General features: G+C 45.3%; 1 protein-coding gene across 1 annotated transcript in view; it reads left to right on the forward strand.

Annotated features, from left to right (window-relative positions):
* TEDC1 (tubulin epsilon and delta complex 1) overlaps positions 1–18400 on the forward strand; it is a 67669-nt gene extending 49269 nt beyond the window's left edge. Inside the window, exon 8 of the mRNA XM_032118128.1 lies at positions 17387–18400. Coding sequence (XP_031974019.1) covers positions 17387–17746 — 360 coding nt within the window. The 3' untranslated portion in view covers positions 17747–18400. The remainder of the gene's footprint in view (positions 1–17386) is intronic.
* The last annotated feature ends 6950 nt before the right edge of the window (positions 18401–25350 follow it).

Below are 25350 nucleotides of genomic sequence, written 5' to 3' on the forward strand. Positions count from 1 at the left end.
GTCATGCCCAGCTGAGGGACAGCACAGTTTATTACAGCTCTTATGTCCACTACCTTGTACTTCACAAAGAACCTGATAATCTGCAGAGTGTTTGTGTCTGTTGTTGCCAGTAGGCCTGATATCTGTGCCAGGCAACTGGGTAGAAACTGTTCTGAACAGCACAATTGAGAGCACATGATGAAACATGATATACTGGGGAAGAGACAGCACAGTTCCTGCAGAGAGGAATCATGACTCTGAAATCTGTTGGAGCTCTCTGAAGGGAGCAGTGAGCATGTGGGCAGGGGCAGCTGGATTGATGCTGCTTAATCGCATTTGCAAATGGTATTTGATGAAGGCCCTGAAAAGATTCTCAGCAAAAATAAACTGCCCATGTGATTGTCTTCCCTCTCTGCCTTGAGCAAACAGCAGAGCAGGAAGCCGGGAGGAGGCGGCTGGGATGGGTTTGTGGAGGTGGTCACTGGTGGAGCCTCCCGGGCCTGGGAGCCGCCCTCAGCTCTGGGAAAGGAGCTGCATGGCGAGGTGCCCACGTGGAGGGAGGAGATTGAATCCCTGAAAGGACGTGAAGGACAGCAGCAAAGGATTATTGAGGGTCCTTGTGCTGAGTGGTAAAACGTCAGCTACAACTGCGTGGAGATAAATCCAGGCTAACACGTCTGAAGGGAGCATCGTAATTTTACATGTGTTTCTTCGGATCGTCATGGCATGTGAATGAGCTCTGTGGAAAGGTCAGCGGTCAGAAATAGTAAACTGGATTCTAAAACTGTTAGGGAAGCAGAAAAAAGCAAAACTTAAAATACTCCTGTCTGTTTCTGGAATGCGATGTGTGGTGCTAGTCCCATTCATAAATTTAAAAAAAAGTGTTTGAGCTGGAAAGGAACAGGGAGGGGATGCAGTGATGACCCAAGCTGTGAAAGGGTTTCTCTGAGGAAACTTACTGGGCTCCTTGCACAAGAAGAGGAGAGATTGAAGAGGGGTATCACAATGGAGCAGGAGGAAGCATTTTTTACTGTTCTTCTGATGCTCCTTGGTTTTCATGAAGGGTGAACCTAAAGGAAATTACTTGACCTGCTCTAAGGCTGTGGATTGGGCTTGAAAACCTATTGAAGCGTCTTTCATTTCGGAAAGCCTGCAGTTGATTCATTTATTTATTTTGGACTGTGTAGAAGTGTTTCAGGTGTGTTAAAGTCATTGGTATGCCACGATGCCTGGTTTGCACCACTAAGCATAACTACTTACAATTCAAGATGTGGTTTCGGGGGCAATGAATCTATTTGTTGCAAGTTTGATCATTTGCACACTGTGATTCTGGTAGTTAAAACTATCAATCTTAAGTCTCTTAAAATTAAGAAAATTATTTTACTTATTTTCTTTTGTTTCATTTTTCATTTCCTTATTCTCTTGTTTGTTTCTACTTACCCTCAGCTGTTTCTTTGGTTGTGTGCTTGGAATGACCGTGAAACCATTTCACCTTTCAAGGACATTCACTAGAAGACATTTGAATGTTGCCGTGGGATTTGGGTGATTTGTGAAACCCTGATTAATAGGACATTTTAACTGCTACCCATCTCTAGGCAGCAGTGTGTTCAGTATCTTGGAGGAGAAAAGGCATATGACAGAGGTGTGATCTGAATATGGGGCTTTCTTTGTTAGCTTTGCTCTTTTCTTTGCAGTACTGGACAAATAATCATTTCTTCGGTGACATTTTGGGGATCTGGAAATGATCAAAAAGGGGAGGGAAATGGTTAAGCTTTAAGAACATTTCTCCTCTCAGAAACAAACTTAACTGTAAAAGATGAAATCTCCTAATCCCAGAAGAGAACTTGTTTGTTTGCTTTTTCCTTTCTGAATATTTTGTTACCTGCTCCTCTATTAGAGGGGAGGATTTGATTTCAGTCTGTGTTAAAACATTTGGCATCCACAAAGCTGGAATGCAGAGTATTTGACTCCACATGGTAATCGTTTCAGTTTTCATCATGTAAATGCTTGTACCATTCTGAGCGTTTGTGGAAACTTGGGATATTGTATCCTGGGACCCTCTGTGTTCTCTTGCATTTAAAAGCAAGCCAGACTCCTTTGAGATGGTGGTGTGATGGGATGGAGCTTGCTCATGCATACATCTCTGAGGCACAGAGCAGAAAGGCTTAGAGCCATTAATCTGAGCTGGAACATGCTCTTTCCACACACCAATTCTCCCCAGAAATACTGATGGCTGTGCTTGTGTGCTTGGCCAGTGGTGTGTCTGAGTACCCAGGCGAGACTGGAATCCCTGGCCCATACCAGACCTCCTTAATCACAGTGGGAGAGCACTGAAACCTACATTCTGTGTTTGTTTCTGTGTTTTTCTCCTGATCCATCTTCTCCCCTCCATTCAATAATCCCTAACCCTCCCAAACCCTTGCACCTGTCTCCCGGGTAGGGATGAGAGGATGCAGGGCTGCCCTGTGTCAGAAGAGATGCCCTTTGAATTCAAGTGTGTTGGGGAGGGGCTGTATGGGACGGGGACGTTTTGTTTTCTCTTTCTGGGGACAGGGCGGGTGCAGGGGTTGCAGGAATGGCCTGGGGCACCCAATCAGGTGAAGGTGGTAGGGACTGAAACATAGAGAGGCTTTCACTCCATCCCAAGAGTTCTGTGATTTCACTCCAACATTTTGCCACTGCCAGCTCATCACAGCACACTGCTGCAGACCTTGTAGAGTCTAAAAAGAGAGCTCTTTCTTCTAAGGTTCTTACATTTATAAAAGACTAAATGGTTTTTGATTACTTTTGATTTAAGTCTTCAAAATCTGAAGCAGGGGAGCAGCTCCAGAAGCTGATGCTGGAACATAGTCCTATATCTTTCTGGTTGTGGTTGAGTTTTTTTGTTTTTCTTACCAAAATTGACTTGAATTGTACCTACTTAGATAAATGCACTTCCAAAGATTTTCTGTATGCCTCATAATGATTGGAGAGGGGATGAGGAGCTGTGGGTCCCTAGTAGCCACTGCTAGGAAAATGTGAATTCTTGTTGCTTTCTGCACCATGGGAATGGTGAGGAGCACTGGTGGGGCTGGACTGGCTCCCAGTGGGCTCAGTTCCTTCCTGCACTGGTGCAGGGCTGGGTTGTGTTTCTGTTGCCTTAAATCAGGGATTTGTGGCGAAGAGAGCTGGGCTCTTGCTGAAGAACTCTCTGAGGCTTGTCAAAACCACCTTTTCTTTTTTTTTTTTTTTTTTTTTTTTTTGTGAGCACACTGTTCCCATTTCATCTTTGCTGTTGCTGCTGTTTATTCTAGTTCCCTGGGCTTTTTGCTAATATGAAGATGTTAGTGTAGTGAGCAGTTAATTATCCATGCTGTCTGGGGTGGAGGAAGTGGAGGGGTGGTAGGGAATGGTTCAGTGCTGGTGTATTTCCTCAGTCAGCATATTCCCTTTCCTGGTCCCAGAACGCTTCTGTGTTGCACTTTGTATTTGCAAACCTCCATCTGGAGCACTGAGCAGCTGTCAGTGGAGCTCCTCATGCGAAAAGAAATTGAAGAACTAGCAAGACCACAAGAGCAGCTTTTGGAAGTGCATGGTTGGCTGGGCCCAGATGTTTGGGAAGGGGGAGGAAACCCACAGAGATCAACCAAAACATCCATCAAAGGGAGCAGTGGAGGACGTGGGCAGGAGGACGGCAAGGAGGGACAAGTCTACTGGCTCTTATGTGCAGTTCTTATTTAGTTAAATGTAGGATTTAATTTGCTGCTGATGGAATTGCCGTGGCTCTGGCAGATTTAGGCTATTAGAAAACATGAATCTGCTGTAAACAGTAGGAAGTAAATCCTGATCTTTATATTCACTCTTTGCTCTTGTATTTTCTTGCACTGGTTTATTTCTCACTCATCAATATTCCTAGCAGGAGATCCGAGGCTGCTTGTTTCTGGTAAGTGCATGTAGAGATCCAAGTGATTGTTCATGGAAGGCAGTGTGCTCTCTCTTGTGATGGAAGGAGGAAAGGAATCATGCCTGTGCATCTAGTTCTCCTTTTGACAGCAGGATCTAAAATCTGCTTTAGACCTGAAGTCCCAAGTTACCCTGGTTTAGGGCTGGTGTGCATGAGGAAAGTTACTGCACATAAGCAGAGCTGGGAGATTTTCTGAAAGTCTCTTGCTTGCTTCTGAGAACTCTGTGTAGGCTGGCCAGACTTGAATAGTCAATGTTAAGCTTGCAGCATACAAAGGGTTGGAAAGATAAGTATTTATTCTTCGTTTGCAGATGCAACTCACTGTGCAGATTGCTGAATGAGTGCCGAGCTGTGTGAGACACAGAGGCACTCCGTGTACCAGTGGCTAAATCAGCAAACTGATTTCAAACACACACAAAAACTGTAACTGAAAATAAATTACCTAGCCTGACATTTTTCATGGGGCTTATGTATGCTAAAAGACTCCAGCTCCTTAGGGAGGAGTGGAACATTAAAAACTTGAGTGCCGTCTCCTGTTCTGTGTGCAGAACTCTGGGGTTTAGGTGTGCGTGGGTGAAAGTTTTTCTTGCTTCCCAGAAGGTGCTGCTTTCCCTTCCTTTGCCAAAATGTTTGCTTAGGTGACAGGATCAGTTAAAGTATAATAAATAACCAGTGTTAATATTTTACTTGCATTATTTATGAAGATGTTGGATACTGACCAAGGCAATGAAACATGTAATAAATGCAGCTGGAGAATTATACTCCAATAAATTTTAGATGAGCTTTATTTAATGATAAAGTGTAAAAAAACCCCATTGCAACGAGAGAATGTGTTTTGTAGCCACTGTAAATGTTTTAGTGCATTTTAAAGAAATAAGTGTAGCACTTAGGTTCTCACAGTTAAAGCACCGAATAAAACAAGGATGAAGACTAGGAATGTCTGCAGGGCTCAGATGTACAAGATATGGAAGCACAGGTCCCAGCACCACTATCTTTTGAAAAGCTTGGAGGCTGAGGGTGGGATTTGAGGTACCAGAAGCCACAAGGTTGCTGGATTTTGTCTTGCCAGTGGTGAGCCACTACAACACATGTTGTCCTCCACAAGGGCAGCACCGTGGGGTCATAGCTAATTCTGGCTGACAGAGGCCATGTTAAACACCACAGCCAGAGGCTGTATTTTAGATAGCTCTCCCTGAAACACTATTAGTGTGTTTTACTGAACCTTTCAGAGTGGGTTTTGGGGTCAGTAACTTCCAGGAGGTGCTTGGCTTGCTTTGCAGCTCTAGGCAGACTGTGGGGATGGGTTCCCCCTCTGCCAGCGGGAGCTGGGGTCATTGAGTGCTTTGCAGCACTGCTTGGGGTTTTTTTGGGTTTTTTTGGTGAGTTGACAGAGGTGCTTTTAGAAGGATTATTTGCATTCATGCATTCAAAGCTTAACTTTGTTTCCTTTTTTCTTGAAACCTTGGCCTTGTTCTCTCAGTTGTCTGCCTGAAATCAAGGTTACTTGATCATAAGAGAAAAAAGTATCCACCTTGTTTCTGTCTTTGTCCCTTGTGCTTGTAGAAGAGCTGACATAAAAGTAAACCTGTAATTTAGTGTTGTCACATATCTTCTCTCCAGCCAGAAATGCATCTAAATAAAGCTTTAGTACGCTTCTGAGCTCCAAACTCATCATTTTGCTTCATTTTACTGGCTCTCTGTAAGCCCTGAGAGCTGTTTGATTGTCTCCCTTTGCAGGGCCTGGCCTTTAACTGCGGCAAGAGTCACAGGGGCCACCCAAGCAGCCTCACATCCACCTACAGCTGCTACTCACCCTCAGATTGTGAGATAATAGACACTGCTGAATGCATCTGAAGAGTAGTGGCTTTAGAAAATGTCTGCACTGAAACTCTGAAAATGTTTCCTGTAGAAAATCTCCACCTGGGAGTTAAAGTTCATTTTCTTCGTGCCATAGTTGTGGATAGGCTGTGTTGCTGGAATGACCTTTACTGCTCTGGATGCATGACTCCTGCCTTCCCTAAAAGCAGGGAGAAGAGTACAGGGCTGGGTGCTGGGGGATTCTGCAGTGGTCATACAAAGCCCCTGGAAGGGACAAGGGAGTATTTTCTAACTGGAAATGAAACCAGTTTGGAGGTGAAAAAATTCCCTATAAGTCATGGGGGGATTTTTTTGTTTTCTTTTTATTTGTAATTCTTGGATAAGAAAAACCCTTTTCTGAAAATTTGTATGACTAGGTGGTAATGCCTTCCTCTCATCTCTATATTTTAGGAGTGGTTTGTATCAACATGCCTTTTGCTGGCTGTCTATACAAGGACCCCACTGCTTGAATTTCAAGTTTCACATCCTGTTCTCTTGAAGCAGGATAATATAGAGAGGTGCAAGGCACAAGCAGCACTCGTTCTGAAGTGGCTGCTTTCATGTTGCACAGTGATAAAAGTATTCTAAAAGCAGAGTGGGACCCTCCAAGCTTCTGCAGGCCACTTAGATCTGAGATGATCTGTCATCAGTGTTTGTCTCCGCTGCCCAAGATAAAAGTTTGGTAGAACAAATTGAAAAGTAAGTGAGCAATTTATTATCCAAAGCAATACTTGTCTGTTGCCTTCCTTTGTAATTTGTAGTTGTCAGGGTCTTTTTCAGAGTAGCACTGCAGCCTTTTTGCAAGTGTCTAAATTACTTACACTGGCATATTCTGGTTTTCATATCATATATTTTCAGTATGTGCCTATTCCTACTTTAATTTCTGTGATCTTCTAATTGAATTCAAAGATTTGGGAAAGTCTAGAGATAAAACTATAGTTAGAAAGAAATGAGTTATGAAAGGCTGGAATGGTAGAATGGAACTTTTTAAATTACTGTAAATGCTCAAGATTTCTAATTTGGAGAAGAAAATAGGGGTTTTTTTCCCTTTTACTTCCTGTGGTGTGCATTCAGAATTTCACAAGTCTGGGTTGTGTCTCAGTGTAGTTGCTGGTAAAGAGTCTGCAGGTTTGATGATCCTGCTAGGAGCTGTCCCACTTCCTCAGAGTAGAGACTGTCCCGAGGGGCAGGCTTGCATATCTTCTTGGGAAGGAGCTGAAGAGGTTCAGGTGAGCTCCTGGCTCCAGAGCCCAGGATTCTGGTCAGCTTGGATGCTCTTGCTGAAGTTTCATGTCTGCTCTTTTTGTGCTGGCATCCTCTTCAGGTGAGCAGAGGTGGTGCAGAAATTTCTTTGAAGACCATTTATTATTTTAAGATCTGTCCTTGTCTGGATCTGCAGAGTTGCTGCAGTAGTATAATTACATTTTTGACTCCTATTTGTTTTTTTCTTTGAGTTCAGTTGTTCTTCTCAGAAGTTAACCACTGGGAAGCGAATTTCATATGCCAAAAAATCAGAAACAGAGAGTACAGAAAATATTATGGAACAGAATCTTGGAATCATAGACTCATTTAGATTGAAAAAACCTGCTAAGATCACGGAGTCAAATCCAGCATTGCCAAATCTACCACTAAACTATGTCACTTAATGCCACATCTACATGTCTTTTAAATTCTTTGGGGATGGTGACTCAGCCACTTTCCTGGGCAGCCTGTTCCAGTGTTTGACAACCCTTTCTGTGAAGAAATTTTTCCTGATATCCAACACAGACGCCCCCAGGCTTGAGGCTGTTTCCTCTTGTTCTATCGCTTGTTACCTGGGAGAAGAGGCTGATCCCCACCCAGCTGCAACCTCCTCTTGGGGAGTTTTAGAGAGTGCTAAGGTGTCCCCTGAGCAAGGATACTTTTTTATAGCTCTGTGGAAGAGGGATGGATCTCATGAGGCTTTCAGCATAGCTGCCTGAGTTCTGAGCTGCTTGCCTCAGGAATGTCCTTTAGGGATCCGTCCCGAGGGCTGTCCTTGGAGGAGCTGCCTCGATGCATCTCTTCAGGGAGTGAAGCTCCATGGCAGGAGGAGAGCTGGGTGCAGCCCTGACCCTGAGCAGCTCTGTCACATGGGCTCACTGTGCAGCTCTCACAGAGTTCAGCTGCTCTCAGGCCTAACAGGATTCATTTCCCCTTGGCTTTGCCCCTGTCGTAGTTATTTGTAGGCTCAGCACACAGGCAATGCTTTTATCAGTTGTGTGCTTTCGTACTGATATTTGGAGGGGTATTTGTATTTTTCTGGTAAAGACTCTGAAAAATATTAATGTTGTTCTCTCCTCTTTTCTTCATCCTGTATCCTTTTCCTTTATCTTAAGCTAAATTGACTTTTCTGACTCCCATCAATGAATTTAGAGACATGAGTCTTAAGTACAGACCCATTGGATTATCTTAAAGAAAAACCAAAGTAAAAAGCTCCCAAAACAAACCAAGCAAACCCTAAGAAAATCTGTTATCTGTTCTGACAAGATCAGGTCACTCCTCGTTATTAAATTATCTGAGTCAAATGCTTTAATTAGCATCTAACTTTTCATTACTGTGCTTCCTCACCATCTTTCCATTGGAGAGAACAGTGTGGATGCTGATCTGAAGGCTTAGGAAGTGCTTTGCAGTATCTGATGTTTAATTTGAAGCAGGGAGCAGCAGTGCCCTGCCAGGCTGTGGCAGCTCTTCTCCTCAGATGCAGCTGTGTGCGTTCTGGGCATTAGAACTGTATTTGTAGTTATAACATCTATTCCTAGATAAGATAGGTAACCAGCTTCTCCATGGCTTCCCTGTCAGTTTGTGTTGGAGTAACAGTAGGTGCACCAGGAGCATTCTGATGGTGAATGTCTTGCTTTAAAATGCATAAGATTGGAGATGCATACATTCCTCCCTAATTGCAGGAAATTGCAGATCCCGACAAAATTTGGAGTGCAGCTGCTTGTATAATTACATCTTCTGTCAGTTGCTATAGCTTAGCTTTACAGCCCTTCTAAAATATCTTCATAGTTTATGGGACAAATAATGTCCCCACTGATACTACTTTGGGATCACCCCTTTCATTTATTCACCACCAGTTCCAAAGGCCTGAGATTTTTTTCTCATGCTGAACTAATAACGAATATTAAAAATTAGTGGTTTTATTAAGGTGCAATTTTGCTTTAGCTGCTGTAATTATTGTTAAGCCAAAAGACATTATTTAAGTTTCTTCCTGTTGCTGGGGGGTGGGTTTAGTAAGAAGTACCAATTCCTGTACCTCAAGCCAGTTTGATTTTGGTTATATGGAAACCTTTCCATTTCATGGCCTTAGGAAATAGTGGGTAATGGGTCATGGAAGAGTTGCTGGGTTATTGGCAACTAAGTGTTGCGATCTGCCACTGGCCATTGAATGGTAGGTAAGATACAGATCACAATTCAGAGTTTAATGAAATGTGTTGGCACCACTTACACCACCATCACAGGTGGGAAATGGTTGAAAGGTTAGAAAGGATTAAAGGAAGGGTAATAAAGGAATTCATTTGGTCTGGCTTTTTGAGAAGTGAGAAAAGTGTAATTAACCAAGGCAAAGTTCATAGCTGGACTGTGTTCTGCAAATTCCTAGGCAGAAGTGGAATTTTGAGGGTATTAGACTTTAGATGAAAGATGGTATAAGCAGACCCAGTGGCTGAGGTGGAACTTGCTGAGAAAGGCGTGTTTTTAATCATAATTGGATTTCACTGCTGAGGTAGTGCAGTGATAGGGTAGTATTTTGATCTGCTGGAGTCTGTGTTTAGAAACCCAACACTATGTTTCTAGAAGAGACCCCGTAGTTCACCAAAATGTAGCAGAACATTGCAGAAATTACCAGGTGAGAGACTGTAGCCTGTGCTTTGTGATAGATAGACTATTCAAACAGTTTATTATGACTTTAATCCACAAATGCATGAGCATTGGCATTAAATGGGCTATTTCAAGTCTCTTTGTGTACAATCAAGGATCTCATGAGAAGAAAGAAACCTTATTTAGGCAGGACAGTGTGGGAAGTCTTCAGCTATTAAAATAGAAAGTGATGGTTTCTAGCTTTTTGAAACTGGTTAGTCTTGAGTGTGTAGAAATTGCAGCAGAAAATTAAAACCCTTGAAAGCTGACAGCAGAGAAGCTTGGTTCAATGAGACAAGGTTTATAGAGCTGCAGTACTAACTGTAACTTTCTTAGAGGCTTGAAATTACATTTGGGCAAGTTGCTATAAGACAAGAATTTGAAATTAGGGTAAGGTATTTTTTGTAGTAAAACACCTGCTTACTCAGTGTTGTGGTGTTTCCAGAACAGCTGATTTCAGATATTGCTTTTGCTTTAACTTGTGGGCTTTTGTACATAAGCAGCAGATTATTTTCTGAAGGTTGGAGGCCTGATTTTCCTTCTCAGCAAATGTTTGAACTTCATAGGGCCTGCAGGGTCCTGTCCCCCCCGCTCTATAATTTTTCCCAGCAGTAGGAGCTGCAGGACTTGATTTTCTGTCAATTATGCATTCACAGCATCCCTTGAAATAGTGCCTTTCTCTGCTCCTCTGAGGCTGAATGGGTCACTGTCTACAGCTAAGGAAGGAAAGCATTTATCCTTAACTATCATTGTTCCAAAAAAAAAAAAAAAAAAAAAGGTAAACATTTTTGTTAAAAGAAACTGGTGCCCCAGCCAAATTATTGTTTCTTGTTAAAGAAGGCTAAAGCCCTCACCCTATTTATGTGTGAAAAAAGCTTTGGTTTTATGTCTTTGGGGGTCACACAGACCCCTTAAGTTACTGATTTCTGTTCTGTACAAGGAGAAGCAGTGCTGGCATGTTCAGTTCCTGCAATCCCTGATGATGTTTGAGGCAAACTCTGCTTGGGCATCTTCTTGGGTGCTGCTTTTCAGTGCTGCTCCATGTGCAGCAAGGTGCAGAATGCGTGTTGTACAGTGAGGAAATCCTTGTATAGGAACACAAAGGGGTTGTGGGTGGGAATTGTGGGATCCCTGTGACTATTTTGATTGTATTCTACTTTTATTTAATACTTACAGATATTGCTGCTGTGCTTAGAGTGAACTCTGCTCTTCCCTCCACTATGTTATTGGTACTCTTGCTTATTATTTCCTTTTGCGCTTTTCTTTTTTACTTGCTGATGGTTTTTTAGTGCTGTCAAGGAGGACTTTCTAAAAGTAGTCTGCAAATCCTTGTTTATCCTGTTTTCTGTATCCTGTTCTCTGAATCCCAGATAGACTGTCAGCTGGGATTGCAGCTCTGCAAGGCATTTCTTAGGGGGTGGTAGGGGAAAAAACACTAAGGCAATACAAGGTATAAATAATGATCCTTTATAAAGTGTTTGTACTGATTAAAGACAAGTGCTTGTAAGGCTCAGCCCCTGGACTGATTTGGATTCCACTCTGGAAACAGAAAGCTCGTAAATCAGTGTTAATTTGCTATTCCTGGTTTCTAGTGCCCAGCTGTCAGGATTTCCGCCCCGCAGCCTCGGGGAGATGGCAATATCTCTGTGCTTATACCGCTTTCATTTTTTACTTACAGATCTTTATCTAAAATTGATGCTTGTCTGTTGAATTAGAGTCTGCTCAGTTTACATGGAGACTGAGAGCTCTGGGTAGCTCTTCCAGGCTGGTGAAGCCATGCTTGAGATGTTGTGATGTGCTGGGGAGCTGTTTGGGGCCAGGGCGTGGTGAGTGCACCGACTGGTTTGGCGAGTCTCTTCCACTCCTGCAGTCTCACCCTTCATTAATCTTATATTGCCAAGCGTGTAGTATTTCACTTCATCCTTTCAACTCCCCAGGCACAGGGGCCTTCTGAGACGTGATAGGTTTAAAATGAAACTCGGAAATGAGCATCCTTTAGGAGTACAAAATTCTGCAAGTCAAATGCTGTTTGGTGTTTTCAGAGTTTATCAAATGTGTTGGGTTATTATGCCCTGATGGCAAAGGAGCATGACTTGGTGGCTTGGATATTGTATCTGTTTATATTTCCTAATTTCCTTTCACTCCCCAACCCCAAAAGACAAGATCTGAGATTTTTCTGTTTGTTCCTTGCATCTAGGAGCACAAAGGATGCTCCCAGGCTCATTGTATTTTCTGGCAGAGGCAGTCATCACAGTGTGTAGTATCCGTACAGCTTGGCAAGGATTATTTGTATTTCATCATGTATGCATGTGGGGTCTTCTCCCTGTTCATCAGAGAAATATGAGAGGAGGAGTGGACAGATAGGACTGGAGACAGAAAATGTGCCATTTCTAGGCTTTTGCAGAGTGTTTTTCTGAACAATGCTGTCCTAGCTGTTCCTGCAAAACTCCTAGAATAATATGAAGAGATTGGGGTTTAAAAGTAATGACATGATTCTGGTCTTTATAATCCACTTCAAAAGAAACTCCAGCTGTTTGGTTTGCTATTCCTTCTTTGAAGCTGGCAACAATACAATCATAAAATGGAAATGCTCCTATGAGTCCTCCTCCTCTTCCTGGAAGTGGATGTTTGGACCTTTCCTTGCTGCTGCTTTTTAAACCTCCATCTCTTGTTAGTGGCTTCCTTCAAGGATGTAATTGAGAGGCAGAGCATTCATTCACTTTCTGAGGCTTTCAGGTTGCCATGTGAAGTTCTAAAAAGCTGAAACGTTGACTTCCAGCATTTGGAAGATTGTCACTTTCACTAGGCCATTACTGGAAATGATTTAAGTAACAGGATGTGGTTATCTAGATCTCTTAGCATCTCTTTGGGATGTCTTGCGTGTTGGTAACATTCTCTCTGAAGAAGTTCACGTTCAGCTTGCTTTTTAGCAGAAAAAGAACCAATTTGTGCGTAATTTTTACTGCACTTTTTATTAGTGAGTTATTAAAAATGTGAGAGAGATCAGCCTCTCTGGCATGATTCCAAGCCCTATAGAGTGAAATGGAGAGCTCTGGAAAGCTCATTACCAGAAAAGTGCAGGCAAATGTGAGGGAGCTGAGGGGCTGGAAGGTCTCCTTTTGAGGAGGGATCAGGTGAGCTCAGTGTGTAGGGCATCTAAGCAGTTGATGGAAGCAGAGCTTCACAAGATGGGCAGCAGAAAGACTGGGGCTGTCCACATGGCAAATTGTCACTCGTCCAGGGGAGGTGAATCTTGGTAACACTGTTCTGGCCTCAAAACTGTGGAAGATGCAATGAAACTGGAAGGCAGCTTACTCAAAATATGCAACATGTTACCTATGCCATGATTTACCCACTGAACTCGTTGTTACGAAATTTATTCGAAGCCAGAGGATCCCCAGGACTGAAAATAGCTGGGATAGTACTGGCTATCCTTTTCATTCAGACAACTGTCTTTGGTTAGAAGCCATTTCAGAGAAGGCTGGGCTGAAGAAGTGCTGGGAAGTTAATCATGGTGTTTGCAGGCTTGAAGCCTCTTCTGTGCATTGGTGCAAAAGTTAATCCACCATGGTGGATTAACCAAGCTGCCTGCTCAGCCTGGATTTTGGTTGTGCTTCCCCTTTGGATGTTCCCCTGTCCAGCTCTGTACTGGGCCCATCCTTTTCTGTTTTGACTTGGGCGTTCTCCTCAGTCAGATGCCAGCCTGAATGGTTTTGTAAACGCAGTATCCCAGGGATGTCCCAGGGAGATGGCAAATCCCTTCCATGCTTGATGGATGTCCTGCCGGGCTTGGTTCCACCATGCTGGGGACTAGAGGCCACTTCTCTCTGCCCACCCTCCAGCCAGTGTTGAAGAGATCTGTTTTATTGTAGTGCTTATTCCTTTGTACATTCCTGCTTGTGGGTATGCTGGCAGTATCTGTGCCTGTGCACACTGCAGCCCTTTGCACTGTGCCAGGTTTGGGGAGGACAGCACAGGCTGGCTGTCACTTGAAGTCCCTTTTCAGTCTGACCTAAGATGCAGTACTGCTCCCTGCAACTCCACTTGTTTGTTGGCTTCTTGTTAGAACATGACAGTCATTACAGTTTTCCTGTTAGCTTTCAGTTCCTAATACCTTTTGAAGACTGATGTTATCTAAAGGAGAGCATTTGAGAGTGCTCAGGGCAGTTTGGCCCCTGTCCTGTCCCAAAGAGCAGTCGGTGACGTGGTGAGATGAAGAGCTGGAAGGGAGAACCCAACCTGCTGCAGAGCAGGGGATGTGTCAGTTTGAAGATGCTGATTCCCTCTGTGTTTGGAGTGGATTTTCTCAAAGTGCACTGGGTTCCTTTGGGATGAGGATGGTTCTGTACAAGTGGAAGAGATGATTATCATGTTGTTGTATTTATTTGGAGAGGATGTGCAGCAGTTTTCAGACAGCACTATGCACCTAATTGGGAATTCAAATTCCAGCTGGTAGATTGAGACTGAAAGGCAGAGCTGTGGGATAGAAATGGGCAGGCACAAAATGCTGAGGCTCCTAATCTTTTACAATATGTTTGTTTAATACAAAGTGGTCTATTGAGATTGTTTTGCAGAGTAGAATAATCGTTGTGTGCTGACTAATGGGAGACAGCAAGCTGTTAAGGTGCATCAATTAACCATACAGGGGGAGATTATTGAGTATTTTCAGAAGCATTCAGGATGTGAAGAGTAGAGGATATTGCTTGAAAGTAACCCTCGGAGATTTTTAGCAATTGAAATCTATAAACTGCAACAAGAGTATTTGTGGCCATACATATGTTTGCAGAGCCTTCCAAGAAGAACAGAATTGGAGTTAGCTTTCCAATTCCAGAGTGTGCTGATAGGAAATAAATAGTGCTTTGCTGAACTTGTTATCTTATTTAATATGGATAATTTAAAAAAATTTCCCCTCTCCAGTTTATCTAATGTTATCCCAGGAAATGCTGGTCCTCTTTATAGAAGATAGCATGTGCAACACCCTTCTGATACTTGGATGTAGGTTCTGTTACACTTCTGTTTTCCTTCCTGTAAGGCTGTTGTCCTTGTCCTTACAACTGCTCCTGCTTCCCTATAGTAATTCCTGACCCTGCTATGGGTTAGAACTCAACTCACTTAGTGCTGAGAGGAGCATGCTGCTCCTCCATCATGTGCCTTGTTTAATGGATAATAAAATTCTCCAGTTTTGACTGGTGGAGATATGAAAACCTATGTTTCATTAGGAATGCTTTTTTACAGCCCTACTATGCTTCTGCTTGAGTTTAATGTGAAAAATAAATAACGTTTTGTGGGCTCTGTTTGCTGAGTGATGTTGTTGTTTGTAACTAACGGGAAATTTTTCCCATCCTGGATTCCACTGTTAAATCCACTTTGTGCAAACATCATTTTCCATTTATTCATTGGCTGTGGGAAGACCAGATAACATTGAATTTATTTTTTCAGTTTTGTTCCTTCTAAAGTGGTGTTAGAGAATTGCACCTCAGTTATTCTTACAGCCAACAGCAAGAGATGTCCCTGGGCTTCCTCGGGGATTATGATAAAGAGGGACCCCTGGTTCCTGGACAAGGACAAAGACAGACTTCTCTCAGCTTCAATTCTCTGTTCAAATGCCTTAATCAACAGAGGTCTCCTTTAGCAGATGGTTCTGCATCGATAAAGCCTTTAATGTGTTGGTAAAAATTCAGAGAAATTTACTCCTTTTCTGATGTGATTGATTTTCTTAATCTTCTTTAAGCGGAGGCTGAGGGGTGAGAATAACTCATCAGAAGACTATGGAGAGGATTAATTACTTGGCTGCAAAACTCATGAAGATATTCTGAAGGAAGATGTGGGATGCGTGAGTGAAGCCCTGATGAAGTTGGTGTCAGTGGGGAAATTTAACTGTGACTGCAGCCATCGCACCTGCAGTGTTCCACTGTAAGAGAATGAAGACTGATCCTCTGTATGTCATAACCTTCTGAACTTTTTTCAGTAATAAAACCTTCCCCACTGATCTGGGGAAGAAAAATCCTTTTTTTCTCACAGACAGCAGCTGGTCTGATCCTGAACAGCTGTAGCTTGACAGTGGGAAATGCTGCAGGTGCTTTGCTACCTTAGGACTCTTATCCTTGCAGCTGGTGCTGCTTTGAGCTCTGCCTGATCTCTGGTGCTTCAGAGAGCTGCCAGAATATCCCTGACTTTACAGGGAACTTGTCAAAGCCCTGATCTGTAAGGTACTGATATCTTAATGCAGATCTGCAGATTTAAAACCCCAAGGAGTTGTTCAGCTTCACCCACAGGCAGGAAAGGGAGGGGTTGCAGAGCAGTTTCAAGGCTGGAAGGGTTATCATTAGCTCTGAGCTTGACCTGAGCTGAGCTTTGGCCAAAGGATTCATCCCTGGAGCTGCAGTGAAGTATTTCATGATTCATTATCCTCACAGTAGGAAACAATGTCTTACTCTGAGGCTGAATATCTTAACTGGAATTTTCATCCATTTGATCTTCTTATGGCTTTGTCAGCAAAGTCTCATCTTTACCACGTTCTTTTCCAGTTTCTTTTAGGAACTAAAACAAATTACGTATCTGTCTTCATGAATGGAATATTCTGAACTCTCTAAGTTTCATTTTCCAAGGTTAGTTTTCTGGCCTGTGGGTCGTTGGGTGACCTGCTGTGAATCCTACTCTCTGTTTCCCTGTGGTTTTTTGAGGCGTGAAGTCCAGAACTGCACACAAGTCTCAGGAGAGCTTTGGGATCTGTGCAGGTTGCAGAGGCAGCATTGCTTTTGAGAAACTTTGCTGCTTTTTGACTGAGTTGAGTTGGCAGCTTTTTGCCATAGCAGAAATGGGAAATCCCATTGGGCCAAGAACCATTTCCCTGAAGGCCTTAGCAGGGTGCCTCTTTTACAGATGTTTCCCCACTGACAAGTGCATTTTGAGATGAGTCACTGAATTCATATTTAATCCACTAGTAAAATTGGCAGGGCAACTACCATCTTGCAAGTTCTTCAAATCATATTGTTAGAGAACATTAAATCAAATGCTTTGGAAAAATCCCAGTATATACAATTGCTTTTATCATCCAGAGTGTGATGCTGTAATGAAAAAAGCTTTATTTTATTGGGGCCTGTCTTCAGTGAAAGTGTGCTGCCTGGTACTCATTTTGGTCTTGGCCTCTGCCTCTTTGTCTCTGCTCCATTATTTTCCTTTTCCTAATTGTTACCCCATAATGAGAATTGAGAGTTAAGGAATCACTAGCTTACGATTGTCCCCCCTACTTTTCAGCATTGCCAAGTGCAGAAAGCATTTACAAACTGAAATAATGCTGTTATTCACGAGGCAATTAATCTGTTATGACAGCTTGGTGGCTTAAAGCGCGACAGGAATGAAGGTCACTCTGCTGGGTGTCCCTTTTTGCTGCGTGTGTTTTGCTCTGAAGCCAAACCACCCACTCCCCAGTAAAAAGGATGCATGCAGAGGCCTTGTGAGTAAGTCATCACTGGAGGGGCTGCTGGACTGGCAAACAAATGACTACAGGCAGCTTTCTGGTTACTGAGGCTGCTGCCTGACTGAAAGCACATGTTAGCTTAATTCAGTTTTCACTGCCACACACTTTAGTTTACACTAACAGTTGGCTCTTCTTTCTGGTACGTCCTAGTCTGAGCATGATGTTTTGTGTTGTTTCCTGGCGGGAGGATTTTTTTCACAGAAATGTACCCTACTCTTCCCTTCCTGCTCTTTTTCTTCCCTCTACAGGTGGCAGCAAGAGAAGAACTACAGAAGGAAGGGTTCTCTGCCGCCACTAGAAAGATACAGGAAAGCGCTGAAGTGAAGCTGAGAGGTCTTGCATTCATTCATGCTCCAAAGAAAAATAAAATGCATGGTTCGTGCAGGCTGGTGCTGAGAAACAAACATCCTGCCAGCAAAATGGGCTTTGGTCAGTCTCAGGTATCCAAGGAGCCTGTTTCAGCTGTCAGTGCTACAGAGGTGATCAGAGAACTGCAGATGAGGGAGGCCAGCCTGCAGAGAGAGCTGGAGCAGCTGCGGGAGGAGTGCCGGCAGAGGCTGGATGAAATTGCAGAAGGGCTGGAGGGAGTGATTTGTATCTCCCCTTGAAGAGGTAAAACTGGACTGAGAGGAGCAAAGGAATAGAGTGGCTTGATCACGTTGTGCAGGCTGGCATGGGGGAGTGTGAGCTGAGGAACCAAATGTAATTTGTAATTCTTTAGCCTGGGAACTCGTTACTGCTTTGTGAGTTGTACTGGGGCCATAACCTCAGTGCTCTCTCTGGAGCCCCTTTATTGCTCACCTTGCCAATTAAATTCTGCATTTGGCCTTGGTGGGAGTGTGCATAAATCTCCCTTTTATCTTCTGGATTTCTAGTTCTTCTGCCAAGCACTGGACTCTTTTACAGTGCCCAGCTGCTAGGCACGGCGTACATTGAGGCTGTGCATTGAAGTACTAATTGCATTCAACATTTTCCAGCAATTGGAAGAGTTCATTAGTCAGAAAAATCCAAGTATTGGAGAACATGAAAAATACCAAGGCTTAGAGAGATTGGAAATATTCAAGAAAGTGTGTTGTTTTAATTCAGCTGCTTGGAGTATTTGTAGCAGCTGTAATGTAGTCACAATAAAGAAAAACAAATGCCTAATAATAAATAAAGCACTGCACTGATTTCATTTACTGGTGTGATGCACTTGAAGTAATTGGGTTCTCAAAGAGAACAAACTAGAAACCCATTCCATCAGGTTATGAGTCACAATGAAGTCGATGACTTATGGACCTGCTATAGGAAGTTTCTGTGATACAGAAATACGACCTTAACTTCCAAGCTTGAGGAGTCTTCAAGCTCTGTCTCTGAAGGCTTCTTCCCTTGGAACAGTGAAATGCTTTTCCTTTGGCCTTAATTTCCTGTCCTTTCCTGGTTTGCTTTCACCGAGGAATATTTTTATATTCTAGTTGTACACTTTGAGGAATAAATAATATTTAAAGAAACCAGTCTGCTTTTCATTTGTGAATTGCTGTGAGCAGTGGGATTTCCTCCATCTGGGAGAGCAGCCCCTGGGAGCAGGGTGTTTGTGTGTGTTGTCCAAGGCTGTCAGGCACAACCAGTGTTGCCTGCTGGCAGCTGGCACGGGAGTGACACACGGTCCTGGAGCAGAAGAACCCAGTGGGACTGGTAAGATCCATGTCTGGAGCAGGTGGCCCAAGACTGCTTCTTCTGGAAGAATCTCCATGGCCTTAAAAAGCACACTGCTTTTTAACCACACCCCTCTGCTTTCCAAACTGTCTCTGTAGGTGCAGGGTACCTGCTTTAGGCTGGTACAACTCTGGGCAGGTGTTGGCTCCAGGACTGCTGATGTTTAATGTACAAGAGGACTCATTCAGACACAGGTTTCACAGAAAATTATTCATGAATGGGAGCAAAGCAGAATATCCCAGAACTAACAAGAGTGGCAGCACCAGTCTCTCTCTCTTTGAGCATTTTATATCCTCTTTTAGTTTTTATACAAGGAAATTTTCATACTGCATCACATTTAGGTTTAAAATATCTCCTTCAAAAGATCTTTTCTTCTCCTGGGATACTCAGCAGAGAAGAATGGGCAAATATTCTTGAGTATGGCAAGAGCCCTCGGATTCAAGTGTGGGTCTAGCTCTTGCCTCGCTGTGGCTTATCAGGGCTGGCACAATATTGGATGCCAGGATGCATTGTCCTGCTGTGCACTTAAACTGACAGGAGTCACTCAGGGGATGACTCATTTCCTGGGATCAGCCCTTTGTCATCAGGAACACTTAGTGCCCTGTGCTTCAGTGTTCAGCCAAGGGCCCCCTTCAGCAGAGACTGCAACTGGCAGCCCCTTGCCCCTGAAGAAGTGGTTTTTTCTCTGGTCAAGAGAGAAATTTTTTCTCAATGTCAAGAATGGCAGTGCTCAGTGTGTCTGTACAATGTGTGTGTGATGTACAGAAGCGCCCACAGTGGCTTGCAGACAACTGCACGGCACAAGTCGCCGTGCTGAAGTGGCCACACGGGAGCTGCCAGGAGAGCCAGTGGGCTGGAGCTGGAGCTTCTTGTCCTGGAATGTCCATCAAGAGAGGCTGCAGCTGAGGCAGTTGAAAAGTTCACCTTTCCTACCTGCGGTGCTGTGCTGGCGTCACGCGCTGCAGGCTCTCGCTAAGAGCATCGGAGAGAACCGTTTTTATTTCCTGGCACCAGTTTTGCACTGTCTTTTGTTTCAGGTACCAATTAGCTTAAACCAGAATAGCTACTCTGCGGTCCCTGTTGAAGGTCAGCAGCGTGTTCTGAGCTGGCAGTGGTTTTAAAGACAATACTTGCACCTTCTCTTTCCTTTGCCTCTCTTCTTTGTGTACAGTGTGCACAAAGCAGGAGATTCTGTAAGGGCTTGGTGCTCTCTCACACCAATTTTTGGAAGGTTGTATTCCTTTTAAAAATCACAGCACCTCCCCAGGAGCTGGACACACAGGGGCTGAGCTGTGGTCATGCCTTGGTGACTGGTCACAACGTTTGAGGCATATCAATGCATCTGGAATACAGCTTTCCCGTCCTCGTGAGCTTGGTGACCCATCAGCTGTCTCTCCACTACGATGATAAACACCACTTAAAAGCCTAAGAAAATATCCCTGGATTAACACCAGCTGCAGTGAGGGCAGGAAGGTGAACTGAGTGACCACAGTTAATGTGGTATAACCTAGGAACAAATAGATGTTTCTCACCTCCCACTGTTACCGTGACATTTGAAGTATTTCCCTTTCCTTGTTTAGGCTGACTTCTCTCACCCACTATCACAGCCCAGCAGTTTTCAAGGCTGCAGTGACCCTCTTGGTCACTGGGGCCTGGCCCTGTGTCAGCAGCTGAGGATGCTCCAGAAGGGGGAATGGCTGCCCTGGGAGATGTATGACAACCAGCATCCAAGTGACTGGCTGGTCTGTGGCAGATGCTGTGACAGGAGGAGGGTGACTCAAGCGGTACATGCCATCCATGGGCTCCTGCATGCTCCCTAAATGTTAAGCATTACTTCACAGAAATTGGAGAGTGTTGTAAATAACCCACTACAGGCTCAAAACAAAGACAGAAGCTGTTAAGAGGTTTGTCCTTTGCCATACCACTGTGCTGGTTTGACATTTCCTTGTGAAAGCTGGAGTCTGCCCTAAAATTGTTGATGGAGTTGACCAGAGAAGAGTGGGTGGGTGTCAGCTGGGGAAGCTGAGTGAGTGTCACACTGTATGCAGCTGGTTGTTGAACTCAAGTGGTGGGGGAAGGCTGGTGGTGATGCTGTCCAAACATATGGGGTAGGCAGCAGGGTTTGGTTTGGTCTCTGCTTTTTTTTGTTTCTGCTTTTGTTGGTGCATCCTGAAGGGTGTAATTTGGGTTTGGATCCAGTTTGGAGCTAAGTCTTTCTCTAAGGAAAGAGAGGAGCATATTAGAGGCCCATGCTGGATAAGCAGGAAACCAGGGTTAAATCAGCACTTGGCAGAGATGCTGCATGTGGTTGTCAGTCAGATCCACCTGGCAAGGGTCAGGCAGTGAAGAGCTGTCCCAGATGTTCACCTGGTGACAGCTGACAGCACAGCCTGTCCACGTGAAGCCCCCATCACAGCTAACCCTCCTTGCGGGGCTGGGAGCACCTGGCCTTTTGCTTCATGCTCTGCTGATGCTTCCCTGAAGACAGGCTGAGTTACTGCTGCAGTGTTTAAACCACACTGTCTGGTGATGGATTGTTTTCAAGCACAGCCTTAAGAGAAGTTTTTACAGGCCTTGTGTGTGTGCAGGCTCTGGTAGGTCAGCATGGAGGCGTTTGTAGAAGAGCACAGTTTAACCCATTGCGCTGATGTGACTGGTGCTTGCTTTCCAAGTATCTTGCCAGGAAAATGGAATTGGCCATAAATACTTAATTGGCTGATAACTCTGGCTCACACTGTGTAGCTGGAAATATTCCTCCCCAAATAACTGAGCATCATTTAGCTTGCAGTCAAAACAGGAGGTTCACTTTGCGAAAGGCAAGCGCGGCATCCGCAGTCACCACTCCCGACAACATTGTGCCTGCTGGTAAATAAGGGCTGCAACCTATGTTTAAAAATAAGAGCTGCTGCGAGTAGTGATTTCCAGCCTAGAGTGTTTTGGGTTCCCTGTGGGATTCCTCCACCAGCTCCTGCTGGAGGATGAGCTGCTAGCAGTTGGTGTGAGCGCGTGTGTTGCAGTGTGGTGCAGCTCAGTGGGAGTTAACACATGCCTGATGGTTCAGCTCCCTCTCCTCTGACCCTCAGCCTCTTCCAGCGAGAGCCTCAGGTCTTTCACCCTCACGCTTCGCCTCCTGGAGCCAACAGCTCATATGGAGCAGTCTGACGGTGCTTCTGCTCCTCAACTCACAGCCCAAGCTCTGGTGGCCAGTGTCTCACCTTTAGGCTGGGAGAATTCTTGTCCTTCCAGCCCCTTCATGCCCACCCTGTGTCCCAGCCATCAGGCCATGGCCAGTTCCCTATTCCTATCCCTGAAGTGTTTTGTTCCCCTGCTGCTCTGAAATGGGAGGCAGGGAAAACAAAGGTGTGCACCCTCATGTGAGCATCCAGTCTCCCATGAAAGCTCCTGGCCCGGGCTGGGGATGTCTGTCGCAGCCCCAGCTTCTGTCTCTGATGGGATTTGTGCATACAGATGGCTCTGCCAGCCACACCATCATCCCCCAGCAATGAGGTGACTGTGTCCCACTAAGCCAAGGAGCTGTCACCGGCAGGTACCTTCACTGTCAACTGTGCCACCTTATTTCCCAGTGTGAATCTTAGGGTCTGCATCCAATCCTGCTGGTTTGCTTCCTTCTGAAGGGCTGGAGAGCCCTCTACTCACCCAGAAACGCTCCTTGTGGAGATCCACCTAGACACTGAACCTGAACAAAGGGAATGCAAGCAGCTGGGGAAAGCAACCCCCTGTGGTTCCCTGGGCACTGAGAGGGTCAGCAGGAAGAGGGGGACAGGCATGGCCCGTCAACCAGCCCGGGCTGGGGTACAGTGGGGCCAGGAAGAAGCTGAGTTCTCTTGGTGGCTCCTGCTTTAATTTAGCATGAAGTACAGCTAAAAAATATTTGAGTGTGGCTGCCTGCCTCAGAGAGAAGCAAACAAGGGATTTACTGGGGTAGAGTCAAAGCAGCCCCTGCTAATGCTCTTCTTCTCCCATCTGACCTTATTAAATCAGCCTGGTTGTTTCACAAGGCACCTCCTTGTGCCTTGCAGCAGCCCACAGCTGCTCTGGAGGGAACAGAGCTGTGAATCCTCTGGAAAGACCTCATGGCTCAGTGGAGCATGACCGGAGTGCCGTCAGGGAGCGGGATGTGGGGGATGAGCTGGCACAGCAGGACTGTGCTGGCCCTTGGGCTCGTCTTACAGGAGCCACCAAACACCCTTTACGTTACAAATAAAAATCCCAGGTAAAAAGCTGGTATTTTCTGCCAGTCTGACTGCTCAGCTGGCAAAATCTCCAGCACTTGGCGGGGGCAAGTAGAGAATTTTGCTTAATCCCACCAGCCTCTTGTCCTCCACGTGGGACTCGCAGCTTTCCTGGGCCATGAACCAATGGGTGCCAGGGCTGTGCAGACAGCCAGGTCCCAGGAGGACACAGCATGGGGGTCTGGCTATGGAAAGGCGGGAGGCAGAGGCTGTCTTGGGGTACTACTACATGAATTTGTTGAGCCAGATTGGCCGTGGAGTGTGGGGTGGGAGCTGGTGGGTCACCCAGCCCTCAGTCTCCTGCTGTTGTGGCCTCCTGGGCAGGGAGGGATGAAAGGCAGGTAAAAGCCTGTGTGTTTTCTGTAAGCATGGGAATCACTGCCTCTTGCACTGGCTCAGCCCCATCCCTCGACAGCGTCAGGCCCTGGAATGACTTGGCTTATCCAGGTTGCACCATTAATGCCATAAAAAGTCCACTCCTGCTACAGGCTCAGCAGGGAGTGGGAAGAAGCCTTAGACTAACCACGAGCTCTGAAGCACACTTCATCCTGTGGTTGGCACAAGGTGCTCTGTGACTCTGGGGGCGGGATTAGCCTCCGATCCCAGCCAATGAGCCTTGACTTGTGTGAGGTGTGGGCGAGCCACGAGCCTGAGGAGGTTCACTTTGTACGGATGCTTCGCTGCCCTGAGATGTGATATTAATTCATTAGTGTCCTCTAAGTAAAGGAGCTTTCTAAGTAATTTTTATAGAAGTATCTTTCTTGCTTATACTGATTAATATTAAAAATGCTAATATGTATTTTTTAGTGCTAGCTACTGCCAAGGAGACAACACTATCACCCTTGATTAATGCCAGCTTTCAGGGTGTTGACACAGTGTCTTCTCACTTCCCAAACCCCTTTTAAGAATGAAAATACACTCTAAAGCCCCCAGTCAGCAGTCCAGGCTGCCTGGGGGCTGGGGCAGATGTCCTGGCCAAGTCTGTGTGCGTCTGTCTTTTTGCCTGCTGGGTGCCACCACAGGGGACAGGGCAGCATGCCCAGCCTGTGCTGTGCACACTGATGTCCCCTATTAATCGCTGGTTCCCTGCAGTTTCAGGGCATGCATTTATTTCAGGCTTGTAGAGGTTTCCATTTATATTCTCCCATTTTTGTTGCTACCCTCTCGAGGCCAAGGCCAGCAACCAAAGGCGTCATAACAATAAAGCTCGATTGCAAGTTATTTGCTTGGCATCATTGCATCTGCCAAACAGCAATATTAATTTTGTCTCTCAATGAAGGAAATATTCTGCTGATTAGCCACGGGGGCAGCATTTGTTCTAGAAATCAGCCTTTAATAGGCCTTTACATCACGCTGTAATTTATATTGCTAAATCAAGAAGAGCTTTTCATTGACATGCTTGGGGTCTGCACGTCCCGGGCTGGGCATGGGGGTGGCATGGGATGAACACAGACTTGTGTCATGGTGGAAAGGCAAATGCCATGATTTGTACTGTAAGTGCTGTGGGGAAAGGGAGACTGCAGGATGGGAAGGGCAGGACTGCAGTGGGGAGGGACAGTGTCACCCCAAGGTGCCATCCCTGTGAGGGTCCTACGGGGACAGCCACCCGGGGATGCGCTGCCCTGCTGCTCCCCTGGGACCTGCAGTGGGGACAGGGACAGGCTCACCAGGCTGTGAAGCTTCCCAGGGAGAAGATGCCAGCCCCAAGGGGGTTGGAGAACACACTTTCTGCAAGAGCACACTGCTACCCACCAGCCACGGCTGTGCTCCAGCCTCTACGGCCGGCGGGGATAGGGATGGGAGTGATTTATGCTCCCACAGCAGGGATTTCTCACGTGCCTCTGCTTAATTTTGTTTGGAGATGATGGTGCTTTTCAATAAAAACATCTCTCTCCCCATACACCTGAAGGGAGAACCTGGGGCAGAAGTCTCCCGGTGCTGCCTGGCTGGCTGACGACAGTCAGCTGTGAGTATTTAATGTGGGCTGGGCTGAACCTGCCCTGAGGATCTTGTAGGGACATTCCCCTCTGTTCCAGCTGCAGCCCAGCATTGCTGCCTACATCCTGTGTTGCTGCTGCTCTCACACATGAGCCCTGACTACATCTGCACTTGTGCCTGGCTTTACTGCCAAGGGCAGCACTGGTGGGACTGCAGCCCCTGGCAGCTCCCTGCCCACCAGCAGTGCTGTGCGTTTCCTTCTCCCTCAACACCATTTTCCCAAGCACAGGAATGTGGCACCAGGCTTTGAGCTGTTTTTCTGCCAG

The sequence above is a fragment of the Corvus moneduloides genome, chromosome 9 (assembly GCF_009650955.1).
Source record: "Corvus moneduloides isolate bCorMon1 chromosome 9, bCorMon1.pri, whole genome shotgun sequence".
NCBI classification, from domain to species: domain Eukaryota; kingdom Metazoa; phylum Chordata; class Aves; order Passeriformes; family Corvidae; genus Corvus; species Corvus moneduloides.